Source organism: Siniperca chuatsi, linkage group LG13, assembly GCF_020085105.1.
Source record: "Siniperca chuatsi isolate FFG_IHB_CAS linkage group LG13, ASM2008510v1, whole genome shotgun sequence".
NCBI lineage: Eukaryota > Metazoa > Chordata > Actinopteri > Centrarchiformes > Sinipercidae > Siniperca > Siniperca chuatsi.
In genome coordinates, this window is record NC_058054.1 from 13,045,581 (window position 1) to 13,061,838 (window position 16,258).

General features: G+C 39.2%; 1 protein-coding gene across 13 annotated transcripts in view; it reads left to right on the forward strand.

The window, feature by feature from the left end:
* The window catches only part of LOC122887390 (adhesion G protein-coupled receptor L2-like), an 86,958-nt gene that overhangs the window by 49,031 nt on the left and 21,669 nt on the right, over positions 1–16,258 (forward strand). For 9 of the 13 annotated variants that reach the window (XM_044220567.1, XM_044220568.1, XM_044220569.1 and 6 more), the window contains 4 exons: positions 5,419–5,718; positions 8,850–8,950; positions 10,454–10,639; positions 13,210–13,248. In XM_044220567.1, coding sequence (XP_044076502.1) covers positions 5,419–5,718; positions 8,850–8,950; positions 10,454–10,639; positions 13,210–13,248 — 626 coding nt within the window. The remainder of the gene's footprint in view (positions 1–5,418; positions 5,719–8,849; positions 8,951–10,453; positions 10,640–13,209; positions 13,249–16,258) is intronic. The other 4 variants (XM_044220562.1, XM_044220564.1, XM_044220572.1 and 1 more) reach the window with 1 other exon arrangement.

Genomic DNA, 16,258 nt, shown 5'->3' on the forward strand with positions numbered 1-16,258 from the left:
GTTTCTCTGTCACTAATTACCAACACTGGCTCTAGGTAAAGAGGCAAGAAAAGGCCAACTGTAGCTCTTACACAGTTCGTATCCTCTGAGACAGTCTTGTTATTGAGTCTAAGCTAGAATGCACAATGAATAAAGACATATGGAGTCACACCACATCTTACTCATTGTTGCATATTGGGCATCATTAGCATTTTATTGGTTTGTTTAAAGTAAAAGTTTTACATTTTGTGAAATACATTTATTAATTTTCTGGGGGTTAGTTGAAAGGATTAATACCACCCTCATATCTGTATTGTAAATATGAAGCCACCACCAGCAGCCAGTTAGCTTAGCTTAGGACAAAGTCTGGAAACGGGGAAACAGCTAGCCTGGCTCTGTTCCAAGGTAACAAAATCCACCTAAAGCTCACTAATTAACAGTGTTGGGCAGTATTACATAACTTAGTTATGTGTTACAGTAATGTGCTTACTTTTTCAGTAACATGTACTGTAAGAGATTACAGTTTGCATATTGTGTGCTTTAGCTGGGTTCACTGTGTGCAGTCACTAGGGCTAACGTAACGCTAAAATGTAGGCTGACTGCTTGTGAAACCACAATGTCTTGTTTTCAAATTCTACAGGTGTTAAATGCAGGATATATGATGTGGAGGATTTGGTGTTGTATAAAGGCTCCTTTTGAAAGAGCTGAGCTGAGTGAACGAAAGTAATGTAATGAATAACTAATTACTTTTGCTGTTGAATAATTAGTATTAATTCCTTTTCCAATGAGTAATATGTAATGAGTAATTGTCCAGTAACTTTCCAACACTGTTAATTAACACGTTACATATTGTTTGTTTAAGAAGAAGAGCACAGAGGTTATGTGCCGGACGTTTTCTTGGCTCTGAGCGGTTGCCACGCATCCAGCTGAGACTCCAGGAAGTTACTGTGCCTAGCCAGGAAATATATCCCACCATAAAACAACGACTTGTTGTTTTTACACTTTTTTTGGTACATTAAACAAGACATAACTTGTTAATTAGTGAGCTTTAGAGGTTCTGATAGTTGGATTTTGTTATCTTTGGGCAGACCCAGGATAGTTGTTTCCCCCTGTTGTTTCCTTTATACTAAGCTAAGCTAACCGGCTTATATTTACCATGCTCTTGTTCTTTTTCTTGCATTTGTTTATGGTCATAGTGCAATGAAAAGAAGAAAAAAACACTGATACCACAGCTGTTACATGTTTTTTTTCTATAATAATAGGAAGTTTGCGCACCATTTCATATGGTTTAGAAATGAATCCCTGCTAATTGAAACAAGGTTCTCGGCTCATCTTCCAGCAGTACACAGCTGAATCGGGTGCTTCTCAGTTCGAGGACAGCAAACTTCCAAGAGAAAAAGGGGACTGGAGCACAGATTGATTTGAAACCTTTAATAGTACAAACAGACCCTGCTAATGTAGGGATGATTATTAACTGAGCTCTGCCTGTCTATTTGTCATTGTACTGGGAGGATGATTAGCCATGTAAATCATACGTCTTCAAAATATAAACCAATTATAACAGCTTGATTTGGCTGCAAGTTGTTGTTGCTCTTCCCTAATTGCAAGTATTAGGTGGCTTATTATCCATTTATCCTGGCGTTTGTATGGACAGGTAGATAGTTTTTAACGCTCTGACAGTATGTGTGTAATTTGAGATAAAAATATTCTTTTAGTGCAGTGGTGTAAGCTGCAAAAGCAAGGACAAACAAAATATCTAGGTCTCTGATTATCTGATTATGGTTTAATATTTTTTGTCATCTTCCTCACAGACACATAAATGACTCTGGGGGGCTATAAAGTGATAAAACTAATTCTGCTTCATCTCTGATGTCTTGATTGATGGTCGTGCATAATGGTTTTCCTTCCTTTTAGCTTGGTTTTAATTTACACACTCTGTTTAAACTCTGGTGACAGTCATTTTCAAGTGTTCAATCTCAAACTCTTCCATTATTTACACAAGGTATTATTCAGCATATGGCAACAGTATGCCTTTGGTGTCAGATTGCCCATAAAGAGTGACTTCACTGGCTCTTGAGAGAAATGGTAGCTAATTGGTTCAGCCCTCTCTTGGTTGAGTGCTGACGAGGACACATGGCTCTTACTGGATGGGAATTTGCTCTACTCAATCAAAAGAAAATTGTAGTACGCCTGGTGAAGAGACATCAAAATAAGCCCGCAAATGCATCGACATCTGACAAGCACAGAACTTGATGTAGTATTAAATAGATATGTTGTATATTTGATGTTCTTGATGTTCTTTACAATCACACTCTGATGAACCAAGACATGCTGACTTAAAACATCCACAAAGAGTGTATCTTGTCTTTGATTAAAAAAATCACTCCGTCCACATCGGGGTGCCCCTCCTAATTAAAATGATCTGATTTCATGATTTGGCCTGAAAGAGTGAACATAAGAGAGACAATGACCAAGTGTCTCATAGTATGAAATAACTCAAAGCAACTTTTATGCTTTTGTCATAAACTAGAATAGAACATGTCGTCTTAATGTTCCTAAGGTTTTATCTCCATTGGATTTTGTGAGTGATTAAGGGAATAAGGGCTGCAACTAATGATTATTTTTATTTTGGATTAATTAATACCCATCACAATATCCCAGAAACCCAAGGTGATGTCTTTAAATTGGTTATTTTGTCCAATCAACAGTCCAAAATCCAAAGATTACATTTATAATGAAACAAACAGAGAAAAGCAGAAAATTGATTATCAAAATAATATATTTACTCGACTAATCGTTTCAGCTCAAACGGGAACGGCAGTTCATTTTAAATGGTCAACAAATGATATTTCAGGATGGTCATTTGGGAATGCATGTGTGAACAAATATAAACATGATGGAAACACCAAGAATTACATCTACACTGTTGTTCAGGAAATTGTTTTGACATTGTTGTTTTTGGCCGTTAAACTCTTAATAAATAATATCTTGAGATGTTTTTTAACTTTCATGGTTGTGTATTTAGTCATGTATAGTTAGTGTTACAGAGAAATACCTACGATTTGAAGCCGAGTTAGCATAGGCTTTAACGTCACTTTTTAAACAAAAAAGGCACTGGCTCCAGCTTCCAGTCTGGTTCAAAATGTGAATATTTACTTAGCCTTCAGTGATAATAAAGTGAATATTTTCTGACAGTTTGAATTTGAAAACGTCACCTTGGGCTCTGGGAAACCATGTTGGACATAGCCTTAATGTAGACAGACATATTTTTCTTTACCTTGCACTTGGTATTTCCAGTTGTTTACAGCATCTCTAAATTGATCAAATAACTAATGATCATATATGCTATTATAAAGCATTTGCATATGTCACGATGACAAAGAAACATTAAAAAGAAAGGCCAAGACCGAACAAAATATTTCTCGATACTGTATGATAATTTGTGCTGAAATGTGGGTGGTATAGGGTTTTGAACTCTTGGAGTTGGAGCAATATGGTCTCAGGAGGAGGTTAATCATGTGATGCAAGCATGCTGTTACAGGCAGATGCATATTAGGGCTTATATCAGCCTGTGGAAAAGTAGAAGTTTGCTCAGGTATGGAGAGGTTTAATATTCTGAAACCCAATTACACTTGCCCTTGTATTGCATTATATGCGTATATTGAATCAACCGAGTCGGCCTGTGAATCACCTCACTTTTCCTGAGTCAATAAAAAATCTTCACTGGCAATATGTAATATACTTGAAACACTTTTTCTTTTTTAAATGTGGCAATGTTATACTGGTTATTTATCCATTTAGGAAAAAATAAAAGTTGTTATCAATTTTACCTGAGTGTACTTAATATATCTTCCAATAAGTAAAAAGGGGAAGACTATGGCGATCCTGTTTTCAACTAATAAATATAATATGACTTTTCTAATCATCTCAGGTCTTTTCTTGAACTGTCTCTGCAATGTTGGGTCCTTTTTTTAAAGCCAATTTTTGTTATTCTTACCTTGTTTCCTTGGAATAATTCTGAATGCCTTCATAGCTGTGGGTGGTAACTGAAGGCTTTATGATCACCTGCTCATGCTAGCTGCACATGTCAGTTGTTACTTTTGCAGCCATTGCAGCCATGCTGGCCTGGCCAACCGGTGAATGTCTGGGTGACAGACATACAATGACTGAATGAGTGTAAGGTAATTAGCCAGGGTTCCTGCCAGGGGAAAAGGTCACTGAGTAAAATGTCACAATTCAGCCTCACTGTAGGGTGGTTTGGGGTTTATTTTTCTATAGTGAGCATCACAGGAACACTGTTCCTGCCCTGCTGTGGCCTCCGGACCACATCGCTAGATTGCAGCTTTGTAATAAACTCAGATATTTCACTGGAATGAAAAAGCAAAGATCCCCCTGACTGGCTGATTAGTGTGAAACGTGAAATGTGGGCTTTGTCACCATTCTCTCTCAGGAAATGGAGATATGTTTCTGATGATGGAGTGTCAGATAGCATGATATTGCATTTTCCAAGAAGCACCCAGGGAACCTGAAGACAGCACTATAGTGCCTTTCACAACGACATACCTCATTGTAGGAAGCTGATTTTTATCTCCAAATACAATCAGGTGGTTGTGGGTAAAAATGTATGATCATTCTTACAGGAGACTAGTATATCCATGAAGCCACACACACACACACATTCACTATGTTTTCTTTTTTATTCATATTGGCTATTCATATACTATATAAAATTGATAGATTTCCTATTTCTGCTCTCATTTCCTAGTTATCTCCAGGCTCCCTGCAGCAGATATCCATCTGTGCACATGCAGTGGTCTTAAGCAGGAACACACCTGAGCAATGGAGCAAACACAACTGCACTTGCACACGTACATGTGCATATTCACACATAGATTTGCTTTGCTGGGTAGGCATGGATTGAATACAGTGGAATCGCATTATTGCTGATGTATGGTTTTTGCTTGAAGCAATGCAGTTCTCCTCGCGCACACCAGCTTTATCAAAGTGAGAGAGATGAACTAGGCAGAAAAAAAGTAAAATGCCGGCAGGCTTTGTCTTCATTGTTGACATTTAATCAGCCCAAGGTACTGATTCTGTTGAGAGGAAATCACTGCTATGTCAAAGGATGCTACCGCCACAGCTTGTCTTATTTATGGGCTTAAGTAAACTAAAAATAGCAAGAGATAGATAATGTAGTGTTGCGTTGGCAGGTTTGCCTTGATTTTGTTTAGTGAGGAGCAGAAAAGAGGTGGAGTTACGAGTGAAAGCTACACAAGGGTTTATCTTTCCAGGAAATATGGGCAGCAGTAACTCTAGCAATACCAACAAGCCACAGGACTCAAAACATTTGCAGTTCCCCCACTGCTAGAAACAACGGGAGTTCAAGGCAAGGACATTTATGACTCGAGCTCTAACAGCTTCACTCTTCTCTCGTTCTAGTGCCAACCATTGAAGATTTCCCCGTCTCGTCATCCATACCCAAGACCACCTCTGCTGTCACCACCACCGCTGTGTCCACTGTGAAGGGGCAGGGTGACACCACTGTAGCAGGAGCAGATCCAAGAGATGGGAGGGACCCGTATGAGGACAATCGTGGCTCAGGTACAGCAGAGCCCACTGTCCCTGAGCTACCACCAACACCCAGACGCTTCTGCGAGGCGACCAGGAGGAGAGCCATCGACTGGCCCCAGACCCACACTGGAAGCACTGTGGAGAGGCCCTGCCCCAAAGGGACCAGAGGTAAGCCCACCATCTGGTGTGATTTTGTAAGTGTTTGACACAAACTAATGACATGTTAAAACTTTATGTAAACCAAAATATTCTTTAAATTTGCGCTGTATTCTATAAATATTTTTATTTCCACCTGCAGGATGCTAGCGCTAGATAGAACATTCATGGACTGCTAATACTATGAAAAATTACATAGATTTAATCCATGTTCAAGAATTATTCAGCATTTTGGGAAATACGGTTATGTGCTTCCTTGTCAAAATTTTGATGAGCGGATCGATACCACTCTCTTGTCTGTGCGTTAAGTATAGAGCTAGAGCCAGGAGGTGATTAGCGTAGCCTAGCACAAAGACTGGAAACAGGGGGAAAGAGCTAGCTTACTAGCCATTTACTAGCACCTCTAAAGCTTGTTAATTAACACGTTGTACCTTGTTTGTTTAACCTGGACATGAACAGAAATGTAAAAGAGACAATTTGTGGTTTTACATTCATTTATGTTCTGTAACTATTTCTTACAATGTGTTAATTGGTGAACTTTAGAGGAGGTGAACTTGCCTGCTTCCTCTCTTTAAGCTAAGCTAACCATACCATCTCCTGGCTTTACCTTTTGTATTTAGCGTACAGAACTGAAAGTTGTTTTGATATCCTCATCTCTTTCGGCAAGCAAATACACATTTTTTCCTAAAATGTCCAACTATTCTTTTAAAGGCTAAATTACAGCAATGCTACAGCAACAACATTTTGGACTGTATATCTTTCTGCCCATGGTCTACAAGGAGTGGACAAAAGAACTCAATACAATAGTACCACTTAGTTTTATTGGATTGCATCATAATCTAACGTTATATCCTAAACTACTGTCTCAAAGCTTGCCATAGTTTTGATTTAACAATTCTCTGACAAACTCTCCACAAAGACTACACATTTCTGAGCTTCCCAAAAGTAGGATACTGTTTGTTGTTGCAAGGCCATTGATCTTATGCAGTCTGTCCCTTTTTTCGTTCGTTCCATTTCTGGTTTTGTTTCTTAACGTCCGGTTGCAGTTGCTGGCTATTGTGAATCAAGTACAAAGTCGCAGTCCTGATTGGTTCACACATCCCCTAATATACAATTATCAAAGTTGGGAACACACATCCGTATTTTTAAGGAGATCATATGGCCTGACAACACCACATCCACCTCAGATACTGGATTAAAAAAGATGATCTTTGGAGCAAAGTTATGCTCGGCATTAACTTGCTTACAACTAGCCTACTAGCTTACTGTGTGTTGCAGTAGCTGTTCCCATGGTTTAACAATTCATGAGCTCTTAACTTCTCAGTACGATGAGGCAGGTTATTAAAGTGGTCATATTATACTCATTTTCAGGTTCATTATTTTATTTTGGGGTTGTACCAGAATAGGTTTACATGGTTTAATTTTCAAAAAACACCATATTTTTTAGCTTCGTAGTTTTTTTAGCTACCAAATCGGGCATCTCACTTCTATTCGTATTCTATTTGTAACTAATTTATCTTTCATAGGTAACGTTTTAACTGTGCACTGTCTCTACATCACAGTAACTTTATGCACATTGACTGCCTGGAGGGTATCTAACATTATTTTAATTTCATATTTAGATATACTTGTGGAGACTGCTCAGTTCGTGCATTATGACTCATGTTACATAGTGATGTAGATACGTTAAATAAAGGCTGGACTACAATCGAGCTGTTTTCAGGCAATTCAGGAGCAATGTTTTCAGTGGGAAAGGGTAACTTTGGGGTGGACTTTGGGCTTAATATGACCACTTTAAGTTATTTTTATTTGCCTTCTTCCCAAACAATCACTAAACCAGATGATTTTTACTTTGTTGGTCAAAGTCAGAGCACTTTCTTGTTGCTGAAGCGAATAAGGCCAATAGAATTTGAATGTATTAGCATGTACATGTGTTTCTGCTAATTTGTTTTTCCTCTTGATTATTCACCACCAAACTCTGTAGGGGGTTAATAGGGATAGTGTTATTTTTCTTTTTCCATTAACAATCAAGTATTTCAAAGAGAGTCTCAGAGTCACACTTTCAGTATAGAAATGATCAAGAACAAAGCTTCAAAGATCCTGAAAAAATATGTTAAAATGGCCCTGTTACTTTATTTGTGCTTATTTAGTTGTTAATGTGCTATTTCCATTTTTGTTTCTGTGTACTAAGTCTGTGACATTTCAGCTAGGGGGCATGTCAAATTTGAAACCATAATCTAACATGAGTAGAGCTTTTCACTTTCCTGAAAATAGGTAACATGACTCTTTTATTAAAATATAATGGCATAATGTACATTATTTCTGTTTGTGTGTAATTTTGAAACCCCTTCTTGCAATGAGAGTGCATGGAGGAAAAAAATTATACTGTTGCCCATTTCCTTCCTACCAAAGCACAGAAACCAATGAAGATCATGGACAATATTTACAAAGTTATAAAATGGAAAGCTCTACCAGTCCAAGTCCAGCGTCTACTAATTACATTCAGACAGCATATTCACAGTTATTTCTCACATTTAAAATTGCTTCAAGAAGTGATGCAAGTCAGCAGTAAGGAAAACATTGGGCTGATGGTCGTTATACCAGTTCAGCTGACAATGATACTCACACAGGAATCTCTCACAAGTTACCGTAACACCCCATCACAGAGACTGACAGAACTGTCAAAACATAAAGCAGGGCTATTGGAGGATGAGAGCATAAAAGAGACAATGTTTTGACTGTTGGCGTGAAAAGGAAATGCGTCTTGGATTACATATGTTGTTGCTGTTGTCAGTGACGAGGTTTTAGGAGTAATCTTGTATTTTATTTAGACATGCATAGTATGGGAGCATATAAAATGTTTACAATTCTGAAATGTTTACAGACAATCACAAACCAGTTTTGTCCAAGCTATGTAGAAACCTGATAGTGTTTTAGTATCCCTTCTACAATTGTTTGTTTTGTTTGTGTAGACTGTACAAAGCTTGCAGGCTTTCAAATTGTTTGGAAATGGTTGTTCCTGCCGAACAGTTAGTTTCCTGCACCCAGAGAGTCTGTATGAATGAAGGATCAGCAGGAGAAACTGTATCTGAGCAAGGTTTTGGCTTCCCTCCAACTGTTGTGTTTATTCTGTGGTACTGCAGGCATCGCCTCCTTCCTCTGCACTGTGGCAGGGACCTGGTGCTCCAAAGGCCCAGACCTCAGCAACTGCACCTCCCACTGGGTGACTCAAGTGGCACAAAAGGTAAGACAGGAATTTGTCAGTTACAAAATATAGCAGCAAACAAACATGTTACATGGATAAAATCAAACATCTAATGGATATATCATGAAAATACAGTAGCTTTTTACAAGTGAAGCTAAAATACAGTGTGGTAGCAGGAAGAAATTAGCTATCTGAAACATCAGGAGTAAATGCCAAGTCAGTTACTGCGAATCAAAGAGCCAGAGCTTCTGTCCTCACTGACTCTACTGCTTTGATGTTCAACAGTCATGCAGGTAGAAATCTTATGTAGACACACAGATAACAGTTTCAGTAGCCTGAACAGACCATATTGCAATGCAAACACACAACATATTGCTTTCTAAGAAAGAGATGTTTTTTTCTCTTGACCTGAAAAGCACCTACCATGTGCAGCAGGTTCAGACAAGGTTTCTGAATGTTGGCAGTGGGCATTTTGGGTGACTATCTGAAGAACTGTGCCCCAATTCCATACAACACTATTTTACGCAGGTTTTGGAACAGGCAGTGTCCACAGTAAACTTTTTTTTAAACTATTTTCCCAAAATGCAATGCACAAATAACATATAGAAGCTACTCTCAGATCAAAAACATTAAATGATGGTAATGAGATAGTGACAGAATGATCTTGGAAAATCAAAAATAATCATTTTGGAATTTTTGGAAAAACATTTATGCTGCATCCACACCATGTTGGCACAATGGAAACAATGGAAAAATCTCACATTATCTCAATTTAGGAATGTTCAGGCATTATTCCAAGGTTGTTACACCCATTGCTCATTAACAAGTGAAACCAGATGCAAAAATACAATTATAATTGACTGAATTAATTATATTAGCATTGATATTGAATTTTATTTAGATATAATTGCCAACAATGGTGATTTTGCAGCCATTATACCACTGGTTTGTTGACACCTCTGTAGTTCTTTTTGCCAAGTGGGAGATATCGCAGGTTTCTGGTATCTCTTACACCTTGGAGGCTGAATGGTATGAATGTTTTTCCCAGTCGGCCACTCGTAATTGTGGTCTGTCTGATAAGACATGAACGCTGCATTAGCTTTCTCTGTGGACTTTAATTGGCAGTGGAATTCCAAAGTTGCTTTTTGATTGATGTTTGTGCATATATTGTTTCCTCTTAGTACAAAATGGAAAAGTATGTTGATTTCTACACTAACTGCAAAGGCATCATACGTACATAGTATATACTCTATAAAATTTGTATGTAAAATGAAATTGGGTTACAGCTCAGTCAGTTTATTCTTTTCTTTTCTTCAGCATGTGTGTTACAGTTATGCTATTATGTTCCCTGCTGAACATGCAATCCCCTGTGTTTACATTAATTATGCACACAATGACTTTCCTTCTGAACAAGCACTGTCGCAATGGATTATGACTCTGAGGTGTATTTAGGATACATTATTTCAGCTTCACATTGCAGAACCATCTCAGGCCGGCTTCATTGATGCTTCACTGACACCCCTCTGTTGTTGCTGTTTTTAGATTCGAAGTGGCGAAAATGCTGCTAATTTAGCCAATGAGCTGGCACGCCACACACAGGGCCCGGTGTTTGCCGGAGACGTCAGCTCCTCGGTGCGCCTGATGGAGCAGCTCGTGGATATCCTGGATGCTCAGCTGCAGGAGCTCAGGCCCAGCGAGAAGGACTCAGCTGGACGCAGCTTCAACAAGGTACTGTAAAAATTCCTGTCTGAACTTTGTCCCCCTCTTGGCCCAACTCTGTGTCAACATGACTCAGGATATTCATTAGCGGGACACCTACCAACACACAACAAACACAAACCTGCGAATGCACTCACTTACATGCACAAACATACATTAATGGAAACACACATTCTCAGGTGAGGGGGCTTGGGAGGCAGGTCAAGCCCTGAGGGGAAGCTCATTCCTCTACAGCTCCCTGGTAATTACCGGCTTTGGAAGCACAGACTCACCTGGCAGTTCAACCTTAAAGGAGCTAATGGCCACGAGGCCCCCACCAACACAAAGAATAACTCTTCATTGCTGACAAGTGTGGAACTGCTCTCCCCTGGAGCCTCTGCAAGCACTCGGCGAGAAAAGAGTAGGCCTAAGACGTAACTACATCTCTCAGCTGCTGGCAGTCCCATGGAGCGATGAGTGACAGTTTGAAAAATTACATTATTCAGACTTTCTAGACAGCTCTGTAAACAAGGTGATTTGCACCAAAATGACTCCCGTCGTTTGTGCCCTAATGTTCAGACAGCTACATTGCTATTATACATTTGAAGATAAGAGCTAAGTTGTACATCACAACACCATGCAATTGTTGATTACAAGCAACAATGACAAAAGTTAAAGGACCATACCTGTGGTTTTTGTTTGATTTTTTTTTTTTTTATGGTTGTTTTTTCTACTGTTCCAGGCAGCCATTGCTTTCCATTAATTTCATTTGAAAATCTATTACCAGACTTGCTTGCGTGAACATCAAGTCTACATTAATGTTTGTCAAAATTTCATTATTGCTGCTTGTTAGTGCAGTTTGACTTGAAAAGTCTGCACTACTTTACTCTGCAACAATAATGCAACTCTGACAAAAATTAATGTAGACTTGACATTGATGTGTACTTGCACACAAGAAACCAGGTTACTTTGAAAAATCAGGCTACGAGTTTAAATACATTGTAGTAACCTGGTTACTGTAAAATCCACATATACATGCTGCAGGTCAGTAATCAGATTTCTCCCCTACCCCCAACCTTATTTTGGAACCATGGCTTATTGTAACAGACAAGCAGAGCGCAGTTTTTCCTTGTAGCACAAATTTTTAGAAATCAACTGTTCAGTTACGGAAACTGACTGATACTTAAAGAGTAACTTAACACCCTCTGAAAATCTTGTTTTTACTGATCTCCAGTGGTTTAACCTCTCTGCAGTGATGTACAGGTGTACCCCAGGACCCTGTTACATCACTGTTGGGTGTGGTTACAGGTGCAACAGAGCACACTTCTGACCACACCCAACCAGAGCTGAAACAGACTTGAAACTTTCTACGAGCGAGGGCAGTAACACTGTTTTTCAGCCTGGTGTTACTCTTTTAAGAGGCTACTTTGCATTAGTTTTAATTAGTAGTTTAATTTTTTTTTTTTAAATGTAATTGTTAATTTATCAAAAAACAAGGACACGTTACCTATCTGCAGTTTTTGTAGTGCACATGCATACTTGTAAAAAGCTGATTAGAAACCCAGTTACCTGTACACATGGCCAAGAAATCAGCTTTTTTCAAATGAGGAAATCAGGTTTTTCACCTGCCCTCATTATGGAAACTATCTTTCTCGTTTACATGATGTTTAAGAAATCAGGTTACTGCAGAAAGCCGACTGCAACCTTATATGCATATAAGACACATCGAGCAAGTTTCAAGAGTCTGCCAAAGGATTTTCATGCCACACAGAAATAAATAAAAGCCAGCGGGTGCTTGCAATGAAAGGAAAAAATACATCTGAAAATCTAAAAGTACACAGCATGGATTAGAAAATGAATGGCAAAAATGTAAAGTACAGTATACATGATTTGTAGTGAAGAAGCTAAAATGTAAAAAAACACTGGTATGGTCCTTTAAGTTTCATGCATCCCTTTCCCACAAATCAACAAGTAAATGCGGGTGTCCATCTTCTGGTCTTGGTTGAAGAAACATTCTGGTTTCCTATGTGTGTTTGCTAGAGGTATTTATGATGTGGAGGTTTTAATTTGGATACAAAGAACATTTTATCTCTTTGTTTTCCAATTATTTGTGAGAGCTACAATATGTGATTTTCTCCGGTTTGACTCAATTAGGAGAGGGCAACTTATTTAATGCAAAGAGACCAACAAAGGGTTTTTTAAAAAGAGCTAGAACTATACTATTCTCTCCATGCCATGAAATACAAATGACCTCATCCTATATTGTTTATCTTCTCAAAGTATTTTAAAGTATCACTAATGGGGAGCATCAGAATCTAGTCTCAGCATTTTTTCCTCCACACTGCTGTGCATTTCTCATCTCTTCCCCCTCACTGTTTTGTGATCCATATTCATATTTAGAATTCAACCACCGTTCTCCCGAAAAAGCATTTAGAGCTGTCGCATCCTTTTAAGGTTGTATTTCATAGACCTGTTCATTTTCTTCTTTTCATTAACTCTGTAATTTATGGTAAGTGGCATGATTTAATGCTTCCTGTTTTTCTTACCACCTCTTTCTACGATCTGTCTTTTGTGCTTGATCCTCTTGTTGTGTGGAAAAGCTTCAAAAAAGAGAGAAGACATGCAGGGCGTATATGAAGGTATAACTACTACTATTGGCTTTCCATGTTGCTTTTTACCCCGATCCCTAACGCCTGACCAGTAGCATGCAGCACTGCCTGTCTCTATGTCCTTGATTGTCTTGTTACAGTATGTGCCTGATGAACTGCTTGTACAAGATATGGCTGCTTCCTTATCTGACTCAGTTGTCTGTTCTCCTGTCTTTCTGTCCATCTGAGGATGCCACCGTCAATATCACTCCAACTTTGTCCTGTTTTCCCTCCTCTGTGTGCTATCACTTGTACATCTTTCTTTCATTTTTCTCTCTCCTCCTTTTCTTCCTCCCCCACTATTTCTCTCTCTCCATCTCTTTGTCAGCTTTTCATACGTTGTGTGAATAATTGCCTTCCCACGGTTGTAATTGCACCTCCCTGTCAGCCAGAAGTGTGATCAAAGTGGCAGTGTGCTCAATTTTCACTTGCTTACATTGTACAATTTCTAGTTTCCCCTGTCCCCTTAGCAAAAAAAAAAACCTCTCCCATTGTAGCTGTGTTTTATCTGTGAGATTAATATGCCCCTTAATATGTTTGTGATCTATTCTGATTTTTCATCCCCCCTGACACACACACACATTTTGCTTTTCCTGTGCTGTGGCAGAGTTTATTTCCTTGAGTAGGTTGTGCTGAAAGACAAGGGTATGGTGTAAACACTCAGGAGGAGATGCCTTGAACGGCATAAAACAAATGATCTGATTTTGTATTTCTAAGTGGCTCATGGGGGCTCCCTATAATTCTGGGTTATTTTGACTTGAGGTCTCATTTTCCTGAGAAAAGGGCGATGCATTTCCCTCAACTGATTTAGAAATGTCTTTTTAGCCATGCTAGCAGCACAACCCTATGGATGGCGATGTTGGCTGGTCTGTCAGTTCACCACTTTGGTCCAGACTGAAATACTGTATCTCAACAACTGTTGGATGGATCAACATGATATTTTGTACAGACATTCATGGTACCCAGAGGATGCATCCTAGTAACTTTGGTGATTTCAACATATGCAGTAGTACTCTCCAAGACCTGTAAACAGACTGATGTGTAAATTTGGTGGAGTTCCCCTTTAAGTAAAATATCTTAACCATTGGAGGGATTGCCATTTGGTGCATTCATGTCCCCCTCAGGATAAATTTAACAACTTTGGTTATCCCTTAACTTTTCAACCAATGCCATCAATCATCAATATTTGAATTCGTCCAAACTGCAAAATTAGTTACTTTCCATCAGCCTCAGCTGTACTTTGTCTTTAGTGCTAATTAGCAAGTGTTAGCATGCTAACATGCTACACTAAGATGGTAAATATGGTAAACATTACACCTGCTAAACATCAGCATGTTAGCATTGTAACTGTGAGCATCTTAGCATGCTGACGTTAGCATTTAGCTCAAAGCACTGCTGTGCCTACACTAAGTACATCCTCACAGAGCTGCTAGCTTGTTTTTGTGGCATTGTTCATCATCTGCTGTAGCTCTTGAAGTCAGTGCTGTTTGAGTGTTTTCTGGCATGTTCGCTCCCCACATGATTCATTTTCTCTAGCTATAGCGAGCCATGGGGGCTCCCCTGGTAGCACCCCTGTGATTTGTAAAGTGACCCCCACCCAGGCGAGAATTAAAGAGGATTCAATCTGAACAAAGATTCTTTCTGTGCTACACAAATTAGAGACAGCTCAAGGTTTTTTTTAATTCCCCTTTTGGATTTCATGGGTCCTTTGAGGATGGCTCACCAGGGGGGGAAGACCATTTAGTGTCTGTCTGGTTGTAATGGCTCCGAACCTGTAATAGCCACTACTCTCTCCTGCACACACACACACACACACACACACACACACACACACACACACACACACACACACACACACACACTTAACTCTCATCATAGTCACAGCTCGGAAGCTTCTAGTTGCCTGCAAGGTCAGGGCCACAGAGATTGATTTCTGTGCTCGGTCCGTGATATAAAGACACGCTGAGAGCCCTGTGTCTGGATACAGTCATCATTGCTGTGGTTAATATGAGATCAGTGGTTAAATGTTGCGGTTAATCATATATTGGTGCAGACTGTGGCTGAACCTCTTTCTTGTTATTCCAGGCAAACGGATAATCCTGTCTGTGGTCAATTAGTGTTTTGGATAATCACAGCTGTGACTAATTGGTACAGTGAGCAAGGGCTTGTTGTGGTTAATTACCGTTATTGTGGTGGGCCTTGCTGTGGTTAATGGCACCTATGGTTAAATTGTCACTCTGATTTATCACACCAAGGGTTGCTCTAGATTCTGGATCTTTGTACAACTGTCAGTGTTTGGTGGGATTTTAGAAAGTTAGCGAGGTTGTGGTTGATTGTGTCAGGCAGGAGTCATGAACTCACCCTGTCAGGGTCAAAGGAAACTCTTGTTTTATCAACATATGATACTTGTGTGGGTTTTGTGGAATGTTTTACTTTCTTACTGCTTATCTGAAAGCAGGAAATGAAAGGATTGCCATTGAAAACAAGCAGAACTTTTCCCCCATCTTGACTCAGATGGCCACTCTGGACATGGATTTCATGATAATGCCCTTTCCTCCAGGAGAATGGTATACAAGGCCATTATGGGCAGATCCTGTTAGGGAAATAAGACTATTGTTCATGGTGATAATTGTTCTTTTGGAAAATAGCTGCTTTAAACAAGGAATTCAGAATGCAGCATTGTAGGCAACTTCATTCAGTGAAGGGGAAAAAAACATTTGGTTTGTATTTCTTTTTCCCCTCAAGCATTTTTACATTATTCAATAAAGACATTGGTCCAAAAGAGGCTTCCTCAGATTAGGCCTATTTTTCGTAAACAGAATTTTATAGAAAGCATACTGCATTTTTTATCATCATTATTATTTTAGTTACCCTTGACTTCCTTGAACCCTCAGTCTTCAGTCGGAGTGATCTTGATATTTCAGTTTCAGTTGTTGCTGCTGTCACTGTTGGCCATGCATGCCCTTTTTACCATTTGCTGACCAGTCCCCGCTCATTGTTA